Source organism: Phoxinus phoxinus (assembly GCF_949152265.1).
Source record: "Phoxinus phoxinus genome assembly, chromosome: 19".
Taxonomy (NCBI): Eukaryota; Metazoa; Chordata; class Actinopteri; order Cypriniformes; family Leuciscidae; genus Phoxinus; species Phoxinus phoxinus.
In genome coordinates, this window is record NC_136894.1 from 4,755,856 (window position 1) to 4,776,718 (window position 20,863).

The 20,863-nt window shown below is 36.9% G+C and overlaps 1 protein-coding gene across 2 annotated transcripts in view; it reads right to left on the reverse strand.

Moving 5' to 3' along the window:
* The window catches only part of vps50 (VPS50 subunit of EARP/GARPII complex), a 122,962-nt gene that overhangs the window by 48,798 nt on the left and 53,301 nt on the right, over positions 1–20,863 (reverse strand). For both annotated transcript variants that reach the window (XM_079591911.1, XM_079591910.1), the window contains exons 14-19: positions 8,947–9,038; positions 8,745–8,839; positions 8,255–8,353; positions 4,891–4,981; positions 2,687–2,863; positions 430–548 (exon numbers count right to left, since the gene is read on the reverse strand). In XM_079591911.1, the coding sequence (XP_079448037.1) occupies positions 430–548; positions 2,687–2,863; positions 4,891–4,981; positions 8,255–8,353; positions 8,745–8,839; positions 8,947–9,038 (673 nt within the window). The remainder of the gene's footprint in view (positions 1–429; positions 549–2,686; positions 2,864–4,890; positions 4,982–8,254; positions 8,354–8,744; positions 8,840–8,946; positions 9,039–20,863) is intronic.

Genomic DNA, 20,863 nt, shown 5'->3' on the forward strand with positions numbered 1-20,863 from the left:
AATCTCCTTGAGACCGTTTTATTTAACTTCAAAGCTCTGAATGGCTCTAAACGGGAGTCACGCGGACTTAAAAGGCTTGTTCTTCATAAAATAATTAAAGCCTTTCTCCCTGATAAGAGGCTAATGATAGCTTGTGTGTTCACTGTACACTGGATGAATTTAAACTAATTCAGCTGCCTGAGAGGGAACATGTCCACAAATGATAAGTTTGCTCCATACTAACCTTTCCTTGGGTTAATGAACCGATTCATGAGCGACCTGAAACTACAGCACACTACAATTTATAAAAAACATGCATTTTTATACGTGATGAACACGCGTCGGCAATCATACCATGCATTTCTAAACTGAATGTGGACATACCAGTCTGTGGGCAACTGTTAGCTAATCTGTGTGAAGTGAGCAGCGAGATGATGACTCAGCACTGACCTCTTCACTGGAGCGTCTCCTGTCTGTTCATCTACATAGTCTTGTTTCAGCTCCTCAGGTACATCGCTGTCACTGTCGTAGTCCTGATACACGCTCTTTTCCAGCTCATCTGACTCGTACTGCCGACAGAGGATATGGAACGAAAGAAACATAAATCATAACAGGCGAACATTCATATACATTACCATTCAATATTTTGTGGGCATTAAATAAAAAAAAAAACAGAGACATTTATAATGTTACAAAAACTTCTATTTCAAATAAATGCAGTACTTTTGAACTTTCTATTCATTAAAGAATTCTGTAAAAAAAAATTATCAAGGTTTCCATAAAAATATTAAGCAGCACAACTCTTTTCAACATTGATAATAACAACATTTAGTATAACAATTTCTGAAGGATTAAGATCTTGAATGCAGCGTTGATGACCATGAGACAACTTTTTCAGAATAGATTTTATTTATATAGATTTTAAGATGGTTTTAGATAGCCTCCCAGCCTGGTTATGATGGTCTGGTTTGCTGATCTTGGATCTTAAGGGTTTTTTTCAGCTGAAGACCAGTTGGCTGTCGACCAAAACCATCTGAAAACCATCTGATCCAGGCTTAAGAGACCAGCCTTAACCAGTTAATAACTGTAAACATGCTTAGACTGGTTTAAGCAGCCATTTCTTTTTATCAGGGATAGCAGATAACTGATGCTTAAAAGGAGAAAATAAACTAAGCATATCACAAAACTAGCACAAAGATTCAGCCTTAATTCTCTAAGGTACAGAGCTTGACTTTAGTGTTGTTAGTGTACCTGTGTAAAAACCGTGCTGCAGATTCAACATAGATAAACGTAACCTCAAACAACTCCTACGGTCCGTAAGGATACAGATTGAATGTAAAGTTGATAGACGCCTCACATTGTATCTAGTTACTAACAAAACAGCATGGAGCCATGGAATATTTAACACAATGAGCTTATATGCAAAACACTTTGTTCTCTCTCAGGGTAAAAGCACTTGTACCAAGGGCTCACACACACACTCTCTGTCATAAACATACAGCATTTGTTTTCATTACAGAAGCATCATCAGAGATGCTAAGCACATGAGAGCTTTAATGAGTATTCTCTCCACATAGAAGTAATGGCCTTTGTCAATGGTTATAAGGACAATGAGCCACTTAACATTACAAAATATTTACGCATCAAATTTTCAGTCCCATTTACAGTTATAATCAAAAATATTCAACCCCCATTTAAAATCAGGTTTATTGGCAAAATGTTTCACGTGGTTTCCCCAAATTCAACTGAATATGCAATTTTTAATGACTTCTGCAAAACAGGTGTTGTCTCAAGCACATCCGATGCAAATAATCAAGGGCTTCATTAGTTGCGCCAGGTGTGCTTGAGCTAGAACACATGAAATATCTGAACTGGCTAGTTTTCAGACACTTGAAACATTTGTTGTGTTGAGCTATTTCACTTACTTTTGTATGATTTGTTAATTGCAAACAGCTGAACGTTTGTACATTTTGCCAATAAACATAATTAGCGATGGGAGTTGAATAATTTCGATTACAACCGTTTTTTCCTCTTTCAGTAATCAGTTTGGCAAGCATCTAATAAGAATATAAGTTTAACTGTAAACCATCAGAAAATGCTTGTTTGCTCAAGTCTGATGCCAAACAGCACAGCATAAATATTGTTGTCATGTGTTGAATACTATATGAAAATACTGCAATAGAAAGGACTAAAGAGTTTAGACGGTGTAGAAATTAGTGGAATGTATCCAGGTATAGGAGATGCCCTGACATTTCAGCCACAAAAATAAATATATTGGCTGAAAATATCAAATTACATTAAATAAATGTTTTAATTAAACAAATTATTTTTGGGAAAAATAAAATAGGCTAAAGGCTTATTAAAACAAAGGGCCGATTTCACAGGCAGGGCTTAGACTAAGCCAGGATTAGGCCTTCAATTAGGGCATTTAAGTAGCTTTTATACACAACCCGTAGAATAAAAAAACAGTACTGTGTGCATCTTAAGTTGCGTTCAGTGAAAACAGCTCAATCATGCATTTTAGCCTGGGACTACCTTAAGCCAGGTCTGTGAAACCGGGGAAAAATGTCTTTGAAATAAGGCTATATTATAAAACATATTTTTTCCCATACAGCTGGCATTTACTGTAATTCAAATTATATTTTAGAACCTATAAGTTATTGTGAAGTTTTGAATGAATTAAACTAGTACTGAAACTACTATATACCCCATTAGAAGCCAGGACATCCTCGGTCTCCTCTTCCTTGTTGTCGATCTGCATCTCAAAAGGATTTCCTCCCGGCAGGTACTGCTCAAACAGAGAAAGCTCCAGCAGCTCTGCGGAGTCTGGCTGCCTGCTGGGAGATACTGAGGGAGAACGACACTGACCCATGAACTTAAACTCCTGGAAAAGAGGGGAAAACAAAACCGATTGATCAGATTTCATATCATACATATCAAATAACTAAAAAGTAGGCCGCACTAGCACTCGTTGATTAAATATGTTGCTTTTTCATATAGTGTATATACATTACCGCTTAAAAGTTTGGGGCAGTGAGATTTTTTTTTTTTTTTTTAGAGAGAGAAATGAGAAGCAAAGAAGCATTAATTTGATCAAAAGTGACAGTAAAGACATTTAAAATGTTCTACAAGATTTGTATTTATAGTAAATCCTTTTCTTTTGAACTTTATATTAATCAAAGAATCTTTAAAAAAAAATGTTTCACAGTTTCCACAAAAATATTAAGCAGCTCCACTGATTTCAACATTGATAATAATAAGTAAAGCTACTTGAGCAGCAAATTAGTATATTAGAATGATTTCTGAAGGATCATGTGACACTGAAGACTGGAGTAAATTCAACTTGACCCTCACAGGATTAAATTACATTTTAAAATCTAAAAAAGTTATTAGAAATTGTAAAAAATATTTCACAATAATGCTGTTAGTACTGTATTTTTGATCAAATAAATGCAGCTTTGTTCAGCATAAGAGACTAAAAAAAGATCTGAAACATTTTACAAATAAGGTTACATTTATTTATGTTTCATCTCTTTAGTTAACATGAACAAAGAATTAACAATACTATTACAGCCTTTATTAATCTTAGTTAATATTAATTTGAACATTTTCTAATACATTATTAAAATCAAAAGTTGTATTTCTTAACAACTAACATGAACAATCAATGAACGACGATTAATAAATACTGTAACAAATGTATTGCTCATTATTAGTTCATAAATTAACTTATGTTAACAAGTTAAACCTTATTGTTAAGTGTTACCAAAAAATCTTACAGATCCCAAACTATTTATTATATAAATATTGCAACCAAATAATGTTTCCCTTCGGGATCAGTGGAGACCTCGGGGTTATTACCACACACTAGGTAGACTAGGTTTAAAGGAAATGTTTGTGTTGGTTATGTAAATGTCAGATGGAAAAGTAGCTCTATATGTTCTGATAAATTGTACAGGTTCCTTTATGTTTTCATTGGAAATGTCCTTCTGCAGAATTCTGCAAATAATAAGAACATTTAAAAAATGAACAATAAGCTGCAAGGGTGAAAGTGCAAAAGCTTCCGAGCAGTAGCGCTAAGTGACCTAAAACTTCTCACAGTTAAACCGCTTTGCACATCAGAGCTCCAGCATGAAGTCGTTATGCAAATGTGACTTATTAAATAGCACCGCTGATTATGCCATTCACTGATGTGCTTTTCAACGCCAGCTTTCTCTACCACACAAACTAGTGGCACTTCTTTGAGAAAATACCTGTATATTCTGCACAAAAACAGTGTAAAAGGTCCATCAGAGAACGGTTTACCGAACGAAAGACCCTGTTTAGCATATAATAATTGAAAGAGATGCATTTTGGCTTATTCGTCAGATACTCTCGGGTGAATATACTTGCCTTCCAGGGTGTAATTTGTTTTGAGACGGATGACACCCTGACTAGGAGAGAAAACAGCTTATGTTGGAATACAATCAGTGATGATGCTTAGCCTCATTTATCAAGTTGTCAAGCCTTTCCTGAGATTTAAAATGCATATAAAAGCGTCCCTAATACGGCAAGACGTGGGAAATATGAAGGAAGATGATCTACAAAAACGCTATCTATTTGGTTAGAAAACCACCCACTGTAGACGCATCTCATTTCCTGCAATGGGTCACATAAAGAACACTTTTTGACCCGCTTACCATGAGAATTGGACTGAAACAATGCTCATTATGCAGGAACGTGTGTTGATATGCCTTTGGCTTGTAGCCATCCGAAGACTGTTGTTTCAAAGCACGCACAGAACAAAAACTCTCCGGCTCATCTTCATATGCAAATGTGAAATCTCAAAAGACTGCCAGTTGGTCCAGATCAGTCATGAATAAAAGTCGCATCGCTGCATTTCAATGTCTTATCTGTGGCATAAGGACTTACGTGGAGCTGGGCAATACTGAAGTTGGACTTCACAGGGCACAACTCCCAGGTTTCATTTTCCAGAAACATCCGCAACTCCTCCAGGCGAGTTCTGCGAGGGTACAAAGAGAAATGACAAGAGGTTGGCTTGTGTCAAGTGAAGACCCTTTGCCATTCAGCTTATTGAAAATGAAATGGGCTGGCAAAAACGGTTCAGGGAAAAGTCAATCAGCGAGAAGGTTATAGGTAGTGAGAATGATGAGTGTCAAAGTGGCCCGCTGCCAGACGAGGTCAATACCGGCAGCCTTGTAGAAAATGTCTACATCAGAGTGGAACATTATAAAAGTCCATCACTAATCTCTAAAGAACATACCGGCAGTTCACACGATCACAAGTTGGTAGCTAAAATCCAAATAAAGTACAGCCGGTGGCAGGGAGTTTGACATTTGAAATAGCAGCTCTAGTCACGTCTTCAATCAATGATATTTTTAAACGCATCAAATTTAAAGCACTTGAAGGAAAAACGGAGCGGTTTTGTCCTCTAAGCCAGAGGGCACAATATATATTGTAATGGCACAATGTGTTAATGGCGACGCAGTGACATCAGAGATTAAGCATTCAGAGGACTGACAGATAATCGCTTTATGGATGCCATCCAACTGCTTGAATAATCAGAAGTAATGGTAAGATGTCCTCTTTCAATGTCCTCCACCTCATCAAGCAGAAAAGGTCTTTGTACTGCTGACTACAGCAGGGGTTATGGACATTTCAGCTTCGTTCAGACAAACAGTAACAATCAGATTTTTTGGTTTAAGGCGAGACACTACAGGTGAGTAGGGTACAATTTTTAAATAATAGATATCACCATGAAACTTCCTCAGTTGATTACTTACACAAGGTCATAAAAAAATGTATTACAAGTTTTTGAAATGTGTATGTTTAATTATGCAAATTAGACATTATCTCATTAAATATGTGCAATTTTGCATATATTTTCAGTAGATAGATCTGAACATATGATAAAGCCAGATGCAAAATTCTTTTTTCATTTTGATTACACATAAGATGAAAAAAGATGTTCAGAGGGATTTCAGGATAAATGCTTTCATTACCTAGGAAATCAAAATATACTGTCCATAGCCTTAAAAAAAATCGATTTTCGCCATATTTTTTAAATTAAAATGTCACATAAATCAGGCCAGGAATGATTTATTAACAAATCCCTCTGAACATATCTTCAGAATACTGCTAAGTGTATAACTGGAAAGTTTGGTGTTCATGGGTGCTACATAGGCTGAGATGTTTATACAGGAGAATGACAAAAAACTAATTTTGAGAAAAAGGCATTTAAAGATTTGTAACGTAAAAAATCATACTTTTTTAGTGGAAACAACTATTTACTGACACAATATCTTATAAAATCATTAGCAACAACAATACCAACCACCTAAATCACATAAAAAACGTATAAACACAGCATTTATGGCCTTCAACTGAGCAGAAAGAAAGAGTCAAAAACACACATTTAAATGTCAGAGCGCGTCACGTGATGCATCTGAACGAATCAGGTTGTCAGAAATTGACATCAGCCAATGAGATTTCGCTTTTAGAGTTAAATGCCCATTGTACTTTCACGATTGGTTGCTGATTAAAAGGAAATGACCATATTTGGATCCGACAGCATTGTACAGAAGAGAGTGAGCTTTTCAGACGTGTGTGAGATTAAAGGAAGCAGAGAGAGATCGCGGAGCAGCGCGTTGATTTAGAACGCCAACTTTTGTTGAATTTCAGAGAAATCTACAGACGCAAATAGACAAAGTGTAGTAAAATAAAGACCTAAATGTGTATTTTGGACTTTTTTTCACCACAAGTCTGAAAGAAGACCAGTGAAAAAAAAACACGATGTTTTTGCCTGCCGTGTCTCGCCTTAACTGGTTCACATCACTTCAGTATTTTGTGAAAAAACTCACTCACTCACTCACTCACTCACTCACTCACTCACTCACTCACTCACTCACTCACTCACTCACTCACTCACTCACTCACTCACTCACTCACTCACTCACTCACTCACTCCACTCACTCACTCGTTAATAAGTCAGCAGTTTTGGACAGTATGTGTTTGAATGCGTAAAATCACTTTGTCATTTATGTTTTTTCACGCATCTTGCGATTTCAGCACAATGATAAGTTGTCATAAAGATGAGCAAAATGAGGCAAATTTTCCAGTTCTCATTCCTCTCAATGACAGCTACTCACAGTTGTTGTCTCTTTGCATTTGTTTGAGACGCATCATTACTATTGCAACTGATGTAGATGCACCGGATATAGAGCACAAAATCAGATTTCAACACTTGCACAAAGACAATGTGGACAATCAGTCCTGTAGATCAGATTTGAAAATCAAATCCAATTTGCCAGCAGTGTGAACAAAGCCCCTGTTGCCTGTCCTCTCATCATTTCAAGCCACAATGCAGAGACTATAGTATGTGGCGGGCACTTCAACAATTCAGCATTCTAGATATATTCTAGCTAAATACTGATACACAGATGATATCCACATGCAATCACGTGACATGCTACCCTTGAATCTGCAGGAACACTGTGACATTGACAACATCCAGACTTTTTTATGCATGTTTGTAGCGTTAACCTATTTGCATAATTTATTTAGTCAATTAAGCACTAAAACAATTCCGACAGCAAGTACAAATAAACAACACTATCAGTGGCCACAATACAGTTCTGCAGGAATGAGTTCTGAAACCTGGAAAATACATTTTTGGATTTCCCGGGTTTTTTTAAATGGGTTTTTGTTTAAATGCCTGAAATAAGATTAGCAAAAGCTCAAGAAATTTTTACGTTTTATTCTACGGCAAAACATGCATCAGAAATACCAAACTCGTGATTTTTTTAAAGCTTTTACATGTCTTGAAAAACACTTTTGCTTCCAAGTGGCCAAATGGGACTACAGAGATTGTCTGGGATATGGCATGGATAAATGATTTATAATAAATATTGCAATAAGTCAATTTTGATTGCATTGTGATGTGGAAGTCTTGGACGGTGGCGTAGTTTTTTATTTATAGCCAACCTTTAGCTTTTTACTTCTGCCAATTATATTTTGGCTCCAAAATGAATTCAAAAGCTGTGCTCATTTATGAAGATTATGTTGATGAACAAAACATGTAAGAATCAGAAACTTTTGTTGGTCACAAAGCTTACTTTCTGCAAAAAGTCAATGGAAAATTCCTATTGGCTTTTTGTTGGGCGAACAAACAAATTACAGCCATTCCTGCAGAACTCGTTCCATTTTTAGTAAACCCCTCCTAGAACTAATTGTGACTGAGGTCAACTGGGCCATGGGCCATTTACTGTATCTCACCGGTGATAGTTCTTAAAGTAGTTCACACTTTGTCTCTTAATGGACTCCTGCAACACCTCGGACTTGCTGCCGCAGAATTCCTCTCCCACCTGCATCAACCTGTCAATTGAGAGAGAAAAACAGAGAAATAAACGAAAGAAAACGATGAAATGAATCAGAAAGTGGTTCACTCTTCTAATTAACCCCAGAGAGTTACTTTGCATCACGTGTCCCAGCGAGGGCAGAAAATGCCGCCTCTATTCACACAAGTCAGCGACCCCGAGGCCGGATCAATACGGAGGGCTGTGGTTTCACACACAAAAATGGCCTTTTAATTGAGCTCTGTTAATGGGGATGACCATGGTCTCTTGTTGAGGAACAAGCGGTTTCATTGATGCCCCCTGGCCCCGTTTTCTCTTTAGGGGAGTTTCTCATGAAGCAGAAGTGATTGTGGTGCAGTTGGTCCCTGCAGGCCAATCCAATTAGCACTAATGAGGAAGTGGGTCCCTACCTGCTGATAACATCCAGAACCACAATGAAGTCGTCGTACTTGAAGTTGGACATGTCTGTTCCCAGCAAATAGGCTTTCACTTTCAATTGGACGTCCTGGGGGCAGAAAGAGGAGGACGTGAGGTGGGAGGGCAAGTCATGAAGCTAATGGCGGAACGGAAAACAAAGAAAGACAAAAAGAAGTAAATGAGCACGCTCCCTACCTGCCAGATTCGAGTTAAACCGTGTTCCAGCTTCTTTTTCACATAGCTGCGGTCCACGGTGGATTCATCGGAGCCCTCTGCGCTGGAATCATCTACAAACAGGAGATACTTACAGTATATACAGTACTTTATACTCATTATATGCTATTATGACAGGAGATCAGGTTAGTCTGTTACAGTCTGACACACATTTTCATCATCTCGCACATTATCTTCAACCAAGATCCTATTTTCTTCAACTAAAAATACATACAAACTGAAAACAGAAAACAGCCATTTTAGTAATATTTTGAATTGGCTTTAATTTTTTCTAAAAAAATTTTTGGTTGTGTGCTTTTGTTATTTTAGTCGTTTTTTATTGTCATTTTAATTTTAATTTAAAAATTTTATTACCAGTTAATAATAGTGCTTCCGCTTAAACTTATATCAGTTTGTGGCCAATTCATTTCTAATTTTCATTTAGTTAAAATTTTATTTGAATTACTATACATTAAAATGTATTTAAATTAACATAATTTTTTTTATACAGTTTTACCCTGCCATGGCTCTGACATTGAAACATTCTTTAAAATATCCTGTGAAAACATGTGTTTTTATCTCAACAAATAACCATCTCAAGATGTTGCAAATCCCATTGAAAACATTTACGCTCCGTGAAAGTAGAAAGTATTTTTTTGCAAAACTGCACCAAGTGCCCTCAACCCTTAGACTCCTGCAGCGGTGACAGTCGCAATTACAAGGACCTTGACGCTGAAATTTCAGAGTGCTATGCTAATACAGTAACAATGACATTCTCTTACAACACGGTTGTCAAAGACGGTTCATTTTTCTACTTTGAAGATTGTTCAATTGGCTCACTGCAATAAGGACCACATGGTGGAACCAGGTACCAGGAAAAATAAAAGGCGTACCAACACCACTGAATGCAGGGTTTTTCCTGCATTTAAAATATTTTGGCGGCCGCAAAAATAATCTTTGTACTGCCAAAGAGTTATTTGATCATTTAATTCTGCCGTTCTGCAGTACCAGCTGGTCAAAAATGCTCCTGTGAGAGTTTGTGTAAGCGCTCTGTGAAGAGTGTCTGTGAAAAGGTTTCTATTTACATTGCGTTTTTGTAGCATTGAGCTTTGTAGCCAATCACAGACATAACTGTTGAGCATGTGAATGCAATGGCCAATCAGATGCGTTTCATTTAGTCAGAAGTTTTTCACGATTGCGAATCCTTTCATTATAACCAACATTATAAGCACAATCTCAATAAGAGATTCATTGCACAGCATAGACAACTTCATGATTATTACGGGAGTTTTCGCAAGAGTGCAGCTTTGTGTCCCTTGTGTTGTAATTGAGTGATTATAATGGCAGCGATCTTTGCTCGCTTTTCTGCATATAATATATATTTTTCATGCTGCTAACTAGACATTACAAAATTTCTGGATTTTGCAATAGTATTTAAATGTGCGATTGAATCCAATTGACAGTGATAATAGCAATGGATGGAAAAAAAACAAATCTGATACTAACCATGTCAAATGATTGTGAATAAAGTCTTGGAGAGTAATTGCAAAATAACAGAACTGCCATTTTTTCTATGTAATGTGTTACTTTGTTGTTCATTTTATTACTTATGTTTCAAATTTACAATGACTTTTTAAATACAAATTTACAGATTTTGAAATGTAACAGTTCTAAGCACTTTGTTTTATGATTGGTTCTGACAGTGATCATTTTTTATTTCATGAATAAATAGGATAAGTTAATATTACAAAAGGTTTCTTTGCATTTACTTTGTAATTGCATGTTACATTTAATTTATTGTCAGTCCTGGGCTCACAGTTCACGTGTGTGGATGACCGTGTTCGACAGACCATTTTTGACCCAGGAAAAACCCTGACCATTGATACCACACTGATGCATACAACCAGTCCAACTGTGCTACTAAATCCATCCAGTCAAAAGAAGAGGGTGGTTTCTCTATAATTTCTTTTAAAATAATACAAACAAAATATTGGTAATAATATTTTTTAAAATTAAATTATTTAAAAAACTGAATGTACCCTAATACTCAAACACAGTTTATAAAACGGTTAGTTTCAATCCTTGATTCTGATCGGTCAATAGCTGTGTTTTATTCACACTTCACCCAACGGTTCTATGCATCACAACACAACACCCCTAGCAACCACTCTTAGCAATGTAAACACATGTTTGCTCTCATTGATATTGTTCATTGAAGCTAGAGTAACGTAGAGTATTGTGAGAGATCGAGTAAGCGAGTGTACCTGCATTTACAGTAGACATAGCACTTTCCTTCAGGTCAGTCCTATATTAATAAATAAAAAAATCAGTTTGAATGTCCCCTGCAATATCTTGTCTTTTTAACGGTTAAGGGGTTTTCTAAATTATATAACGTTAACTCCTGGATGTAAAAAAAAAAAAAAAAAAGTATATATATATTTTTTAATTAAAATAAAGACAGTAAAATTCAGGCAGTATAAGGTTCTTGATCCTCAATCTACAGAGTGTTTGACAATCCTTTCCTACAACAACCAAACTGATAACAAGCACCTCCTGCAACAATGCAGCTGTCACTCTTCATCAGGGGAAGTGTTCATCCTGACAAACCAAAGTGAGTATAATCACAGAGGACACCTATCAGACTCATCAAAATTGACCACCTAGATGTGCATCATCTATCCTGACAGAAGCCGTATCCGTTACGTGACATGCACCAAACTAAACTGGACCGGGAACCTTGGAAATCTACTGCGTCAGTTCATTGTGAATTCATAGTGCTGCTTTTCATTGCTTTGGCCATTATGCATCCGCTCTAATGTAAAGAGAAGGATACTTACGATGAGAATGATGATATGTAGAGACGAGCGCAGCAAGATATGAGTGTATTAAGAGCGTGAATGTGGGCGACTGATCTTAATGTCTATAAAGGCACAGCGTGACTGAGAGTGACTAAATACAAAAGCCCTTCAGGTGAGATTTATTCTGGACTGATACTCCGGCAGGCTCTTAGTAATACAACATAATTATCGTGTCATTGATGTGCAGATTATACAAACAGTTCCACCTCAGCACTCTCGCTGTAAGTCATCTCTAGAGAAAACAAACAAGCATTCACACATGAACATCACGTGCAAAAAGACAAAGTCTCTAAAAAAAAAAGACAAAAACAACACATTAAAACAGTTCGAAACAAAAAGACTAAATTAAACAAAGGCACAGCATGAAATTCACACATTTCTAAATAGAAAAAATTAGAGTTGCTGGAGTCGCTAAGCAATGAAGTAGTTGGACATTCATCAATTGAATTGATTTGCATAATTCTGTTCTGATAACCCAGTCCAGACCAGTTGGTTTCAGAGTCTGGCACAATTTTCCAGCTCGAAACTAACTTTTCTATGATGGATATTTGCAGGGTTGTGTTAACTAGAAGCATTGTGAGTCTACGTTGAGAGAGACCATCGGTTCCAACGTTTTTGGGAGAAACAGCCCAGAACGGCTCCTGATCGGGGACCAGATTTGGTACCGACACCTTGACGGTGGAAAAGGGGCAAATAAACCAAGGCACATGTATCGTGGGACTGTTAAAGAAAATCTTCAGAGAAGATCTCAATACAAGTGATTGATGGGATGTTCAGTGGACTCTTGCAGACTGATGTTTGGCGCTTAGAAATTAGATATAGGGTAAGAGTTTTTTTATTTTACAGTGCTCACTTAAACCCCAGAGAGCCAGAGTCATCACTCAAGAGTCGTGTCTGTGCCGACTTCACGTCTCATCTTAGGACCACTGGAGAGAAGAAAATAACTCCCTTAGTGAAAGCAAACCAGTTTCACGTTTTACATTAAGTGCATGAAAAACATTTTCCCTCATGTATACTTTAAAAACTGGATTTGCCTCGCGCTTCACACGCTCCGCTCTAGTTGTGCAGATTCCGGCTCCAGAACACGAAAAACATTGATATTTCACAGAAGCCAAATCCACAGAGCTCCAGGCTGCCTTTACCCTTTCCCTCGCTCATAATATGAAAGCTTTTATGAAGTCCCTATCGCTAATGGGAACTTTCCTGAACCCCAAAGGGAACGAGCATCCAAACCGCATAGCGAGAAATAAACGAGGTGGAAAAAAATGCTCTGCCGGTGTGTGTGTGTGTGTGTGAGCAACTAACACCTCTGAGCGCCACATGACAATCCAGCACCCAAACAGTTATTTCTACCCTCCATAGTTTAATATCTACACACTCAACAGAGACGGAGGGAGATATTAAACCAGAGTTGAAAAAACCCTTCCTGTGAGAACTGGTTCATACAATTACGATAACAGTATCAGCTCACACTCAGTGAAGTGAGAGAGATTCAGGAAGGGAATATTGAGAGTGTATTAAATGCACAATCTTACATGGATAATGCTTGAGAAAAGGCGATTTAAATGGTGTTCATTGTAAAAGGTCAAAACCCAATCGCCATAATAAGCATAGCGGTGTACATCATTTCAAATCTCAGTAAACACAATATTCTTGAACTGATTTGTGATATTAATTTTGCATGAACACACTCACCGAGAAGAATATAAAACTTTCTCCATGACGGCTGTACGGGATTTTCGCTGTCAAACACGTGATGGTTTTTAATCGAGGATGGTCTACATGTGACCTCTTTACACTGACTTAGTGAGCTGTAGAAGCCGCATTGAGTAGTTCAAAAGAAATTGTGACCTTGGAGCGAAGAAGAGAAGAGAGCATTTCTTTCTGCTCATGATTATATCTAGGCTATGCTTTGTTCAGAAAATATAGCAGCAGGATCAATAATATGCAATTGGACAGTCTCATGACTGAAAAATCATTTTTGAGCTTTTGAACTAGACTTGCACATGCAGCGAGTAGTTGCAAAAGTAGGAGACCACTAGTGAAAATGCTATAATTATGCTTATTACTAATATTAATATAAAATATTTAATTACAAAATGTATTAACAGCACAACAATTCAAGCCAAAAATTGTACTGAATAATGTACACGAATTTCCGAAAAATGAATACAAGAAAAATTGTGATGTAAATCTAATCAATTTAAAATGTGTCAAAAAAAAAAATATATATATATATATATATAATATACATATGTCCAAAAAAAATGTGTGTGTGTATATATATATTATATATTTTTTATATACATGTATTTTTATATATTTTATATATTATATATTTTATATATATTATATATAAAATGCATATTGTGTCTCGGACATTTGGATGCCAATGTCTAAAATCTAAAAGAGCCTATTTGAACATTTCCATTTAAATGTAAATGAAAGAACTGCTAAAGGTGTTTCTTTTTTGTCAGTTGCTGAAAATTAAGTTCTCTTCCAAGCTCCTTTCATTAAACCAGCAGGATCGGAGCTTCTGGAGCCGAATCAAAGAGCTCCTTGGCTCCTGACGATAGGTTGGACTTTTCCCCAATCATTTCAGTCCATGAGGAGCGCAGCTATGCAGAGCCACAGAGTAAATCACTGCAAGCCAACTGCTGGAGAGGACAAGAAAAACATCAACTCCCTGGCAGCAACTCCTCACACATACACACAAAGCAAAACGGAATGAGCACACAAACAGGCAATAGCACATTGCAGACATTTCAGCATCCCAGGGAATCGTTGGGAAAGGGGCAGAATAACCGGACAGACCGTTCGAGGAAAAAGCAATGAGCTGAGGAAGATACAGAACATGAACTGAGCATGAAGCCAGAGTCACTCTCACTAATGATTGCTAAAAACGCAGGACCGGCAGAGCAAGAGTAATGAATTTACACAGGAAGCTGACCGTGTATGAAAGTGTCTTTAGTTTGACGCAGTGCCGTCAACTTATACTCCCTTGCACTGACCATGACAAGACTGTGGAAGAGGAACATGTTTGTTTAACTTAGCTTATCTAAAATGTTGCCATAAATGGCTCATATAGCCTATTTTTCAGGCTCTTGTTTACTGTACATATACATATACACACACACACACACACACACACACACAATAATTTAGAAAACAAAAATAAGAAAATACTTAATAAAGAAAGAAATATCTAGAACTACATTTCAAATCACTGCAACTCAAATAAATTTTTTGGAGCATTGCCCTAGCGATTAACACACAGACAAAGAATAGAGTTAAAGAATAGAGAGAGAAAAAAAACTTGACGGTAGCCATTGGCCTTCATATTAGGGGAAAAAAAATACTATGGAAGTCAATGGCTACCGTCAAGTGTCTGGTTACCAAATATATTTTGTGTTCAACAGAAGAAGAAAAAAACCCAACAACTTGAAGGTGAGTATGTGATGACTATATTTACTTTTGGGTGAACTATCCCTTTAATTAACAAACATGAGCAATTCATCCAATTCAAATTTGACAACCCTAATAATGAGTCCTGCCCAACTCAAGACCGAGGCTCATCTTCTCTGGTGACCCAGGCAGGTCAACGGCTTGTTTATTCAGGAGGGATATCAAGGGTAAAGTGACATTGATTACTTTTAACCTTTCTTCCTGGGAAATATGAAAAGGTGCAGGAGTACAACTGTAATTCACTGCGTACAGCAGGAAATAAGATTCTATTAAAAGATGGTCAAAATTGTCAGGTTTCCTATTAAAAGCAAAAAGAGATGAGTGGCGAAAAAAGAGAAAGAAATGAGAAAGTCTTTGACAATCTGACAGGACAGCCTGACACCGGAGGGCTGATTCTCCAACAGGAGCTAATTCAGTTCAGCAGGAAAGAGGGGGAAAAAAAAGACGCAAATCATCATTAACGCCTCATTATATCTTCATGAAATAAACAAAAACATCTTGGTCATATAAAAAAAGATCACACCATTATTCAAAACATAGGTCTAAACCAAACCCATCTATGAATGGGAGAAAGTGCAATGGGAAATATGGCAGAAACAGTCAGTGTCCAAAGACACGCATAGGCTGGTCCAGCCTGAAATACGCTTTAACACTATTTGAGCGTAAAAAACAACTTTTATGGGACAGTTAATGTCAGATTTTGTTGCCGATTTGAGATTCCCTTGTCCTCTTGTGATTATCTCATATGCTTTCTTGTTTAATGCGTTCTCATTGGTTCATCGTTTAATCCTGTTCACAGGTGTGTCTTGTCAAGTCATTAGTCTGTGTGTATTCATGGACCTCATGTTTCCACAGCCTCTTGCCTTGTTCCCTGTTCCCTCTGTTCCTCAGTTCCATGTTTATGGTCAAGTTTAGTTCATGGTTACGTTATGTTTATCGTCAAGTTTAGTTTAGTTATCGTTTTGTTTACATTCTGGATTTATTTAAATAAATCTCCCCTTTGATTTCTCACTTCAACTCGCCTCAGTGGATCCGTTACAGAGATGATTTGATTATTGTAACAGAGATAACAATACTTTGTGGTTGAAAAGACTGTTTGTGAAGCTGTTTGATACCCATGCATGATCTATAGCCTACATACTCTGTCTGGATCAGCGGCCGCGCCAACGCAGATTTGAATGTTCGCTGTGATCGTACTTGACAAATTTGAATCGTTGTCATTTAGGAACAAGATTGCGTGCGTATTTGAATTGAGATTGCTGTCTTTTAACGATTAATCGTGCAGCTCTAATGCTGCGTTCCCACCAAATGCAAATAGAGTGTCTGGCGCGAGTGATTTCAATGTTAAGTCAATGTAAAGACGCGTTTACGCGCGTCTGGAGATCCTACGGAGCGCATGAGGTGTCTAGCGTGGCACGGTAGATGCGAATTCGCCTCATTCGCCCATCCAGTTCGGGAGGCTGCTTGCTGCTGTCACGTAGTGAAGTGACGTGATAAACGGGGGCAGGCCCGGTTTTCAGTTTATAATGTAATTTTAAATGTTTGGCCTCAATAACTTATTTTAAATGTTTGGCCTCAATAACTTATTTTATATGTTTGGCCTCAATAAATAATTTTGTAATATGACGAAATGCCTGCGTGAAAGAAGGAATGACATTGGTCAGCTATATGTTAACTATGAATGTATGTGACACTGAACACTTGATTGTGAAGCTATAGATTGTGGATTTAAATATTTCTCGTTTACCAGCGGGAAACGTCTAGTCGAGGTAAGGCTGCTCCAGGCGGGTTACATGAGCGCTGAGCGCCCGGTGATCTCCTGGATCTCACAACTCCGAAAACGTCAGATCAAATGTTTTAAATAGGCGCTATCTTTATAAATAAACCACAGATTTGAGCTTTAAACAACTACATTCTCGACTGAACAACTCTTTAAACTACATTTCGTGACACAATAACATTAGTATTTTTAAATTTCACGGCCTTTCTTGCAAACAGACCACCGCGTAGGACTTGCCCCTCCCACAAGAAGCGGATTTCGCCTCGGACGCGCGTCAATTTCGCTTCAAACGCTTGCTTTTTACACAAATGCATTCAAAATGTTCAAGCGTCAAACTAGACGCGAATTTGACGCTCTATTCGCTCTTTGGTGTGAACGCAGTATAACAGCAGCCCTGCATTCTTGAGACTAGAAGTGGTGTTTTATGCTTAGCAAGGATCATCCAAAAGCAAAATCATATGGTCATTCTTTCTCAAACAGTCCAGTATCTCCGTTTCAGTTCAATGACACGAGGGAGGCATTAAATACACAAAACCTGTTGAAATTTTCACTTCGAATGTTCTCATTCACATTTGACATCGTCCTCATGAAGACAAATGGTCGAATTGCTCAGGAATAAAAGCGAAGCGTGATTTACTACCTCGTTCAGAAAAAGCATCTTTCCCAAAGTTCCCAATTGCTCCATTCCCACTCAACAGAGCCAAACCTCTAAAGCAGGACCTTAAACTAAAGTTACAACATCTTCTTACTCAAGCGCATACACATAAGACCAAAGGCGAGCAGCTGTGCTTTCCCAAAGACACAGACACCATCAATCAAAAGTGTGAACCGAACACCACGACCGATCCTTAGAAACATCCAGCCAATTCAAAGTCTAACTTGCATTCTAATTAATTACTTTTGACCGCTTTTTCCACACATGGTTGTCCGTGATTACACACCTCGTGAAATTAGATAGCAAAGCAAGTCACAGGCCAGCGGAGACAATTTACCTGTTGATAGCTCTGACAAACAAGAAGAGGAAAGTAAAGTCATCTCGACACGGACCACGACGAATCCCGTACGCAACGGCACGCAACAACAGCTGTAATTGTCAATTTCACACAGGGGTTGGTGCATTATTCAATGTTACGGACACACGCAAGAAGTTAAGCATATCGGCCTCCTTGTGATATACTGCGCTTACTGCAGAACGGAATATCAACTAGATGCATGTATATAAATTAAAATGTTTGAATTTTCCCCAAGATCATTCATAGAAATCTTTTAAACGATGCATGGGAAATGCAACCTCATTTAATACCATTAAGCATAGGGTAACACGTTAAAAATAACAATGAACACCAGTTTACAGCGTTTACAAATTCTAGTTGATGTGAATATATAAATATAGTATTGTTCAATGTTATAGTAATTCATGTTCATTCATAATACAAGAAACTATTGTTAAAATGTATTTTATGCAGAAATTAGCATTACTCAAGATTAATAAATGCTGAATTTCTGTTCAGTTGACAGATCAAATTCAAGAATCATTAGAGATTGAAATATTATGGGAACATAGTAAAATGATCGAGCGTATCGTGTGCTGTTCACACTTTTAAAAGGTTCTCAATCACATTTTGCAGCCCTGATGGATCATTTACAGTTCATTTAAAAAAATGTTGTAAAAAAAAAAAAGCAGTTTCTTACATAGACCTATCGTTTTGCTTCTTAAGACCTCACTGTATCATCAGAAGCCGTGGGTATTAATCTTGTTTTGTCTGCATATGTTTTTGTGAATCTCAAAGTGACAGCACCCTTGACTTCATTATATGAATCACAGAGGACCACGGTTTCAGCTAAAAATCATCTTTACTGTTCTACTGAAGAAAAAAAGTCAGCTACATCTTGGATGGCCTGAGAGTGAGTAAATAAATGAACAGCAAACTTTCATTCTTGGGTGAACTATCCCTGTAATAGATGTCAACATGTAATTGAAAATTCAGATCATTCCTTTAGAATTGTAGTTTACATACTGATCTGATTGGGCAGTTAAAAATGAGTGTGTCAGCATGGCATACATTAGATTGGCCTTCACCTTTCACCATCTACACATCAGTAACAGAAAGGTGACCGAAAGCCACGCTGGAGTGTGTCACTTTTCCTGTCGCTCATGAATGATCATTTATCCTCATTTGGAGAGCTGGTCCTATCATTGTGCGTGACGACGCTTGAGATTTGGAAGGTTAACTAATTTAGCATATTCCAGACTTCTTGAGATTAGGTGGCATTAATTACTGATACAAAACTTTGACAAGTTTAGTTTGTCAGCCGTCAAATAGAAAAATGCATTAATTTATTGTGCCACTGATGGTAGGGAAGATGGGAAGTATAATCAAGGATACTGGCAGTCTGAGAGGATATAAACGATATGTAATATGATGAATATGACGAAAATAAATATGATGAAACTTCACAAGACAATGGACAGGTTAACAACATTACCACAAACAACTGAGAAAAATGCCCTTAAATATAGACTACATTTAATATTTATTATACATCAAGATTACTTCTATACAGAGAAAATAAAGTTACAATATATTTTGCATTTCAAATAAATGCTGTTTTTTTTAACTTTCATATTACATATTAATGTATGCTACCAGTATGGGTCCAGAACTTTGTTTTTGTTTTTTTTAAAGAAAATTATACTTTCAGCAAGGATGCATTTAATAAATAAAAAATTATATAAAAATATTTATAATTATGCAAAAGATTTTTATTTCAAATAAATGTTCTTTCTATTCATCAAAGGATCACAAAAAAGTATCAGTTTCCACAAAATATTAAGAAAAAAACTGCTTTCAACATTGATAATAAGATTGTTTATTATATTAAAATAGATACGTTTTTTAAATGAAAACATATTTCACAGAATTATTGTATTACTATATTTTGTTCAAATAAATGCAGTCTTGGTGAGCAGAGGAGACTTATATCAAAGAATTTAATCATTTACACGTTATGCTTACTGGATGAAAAAGGAATAGCTTAAGCCACCTCATAAAGTCTTCAAGTCAAAATATACCCAAGATATATATAGTAACTGTTGACACAAGCTAAAAATTGTGTGCGTATCCTGAAAAAGCCCAGACACTGACACTGCTGCACGGTCACAGTGTCTTCTGCCCCTCCGTCCGTCGCCTGCAGCCCTGAGGATTAGTTACGAAGCAGCGATCGAATGTGGGAGAGAGAGAACTAAAAGAAACGGGCAGGAGATGAGAGAACATCTTAAGAATATAAACTATCCATCAGGGCTGCCAAATGTGCTTGAGAACCTTTTTAAACTGAGAACAACAAATGATGACTCACGATAGGCTCCGTGTCCCCATAATATCTCGATCACAAACCACTCTTGAACTTGATCCGTCAAATATCTCAGAATAAATATATACAGAAGAGCATTAAAACTGTGATAAATGTTTCATTTCATTAATATGATTCTATAAGAATTAAGGCCTGTTCACACCAAGAACAATAACTCTAAAGATAACTATATTAGAGTCCACACCAGCGGATGACGATATTCTGTTTTATTATTGTGCCATTTTTTCATCTGTCACTTGAAATGCTTATGAGAGAAAATTATGAAAAATGGGATGCAGTCCTTTTACACAGCCAAAAAATATGCATTTTTTGTTGTATTCCCCAGAAAAATATTAAAATATGCTAAAACAAGATATATTTACTTAAAGCAAAACTGCATAAGATAAGACTCTGTAGTTTTTTCCCCCAATATAATTCAAGATAT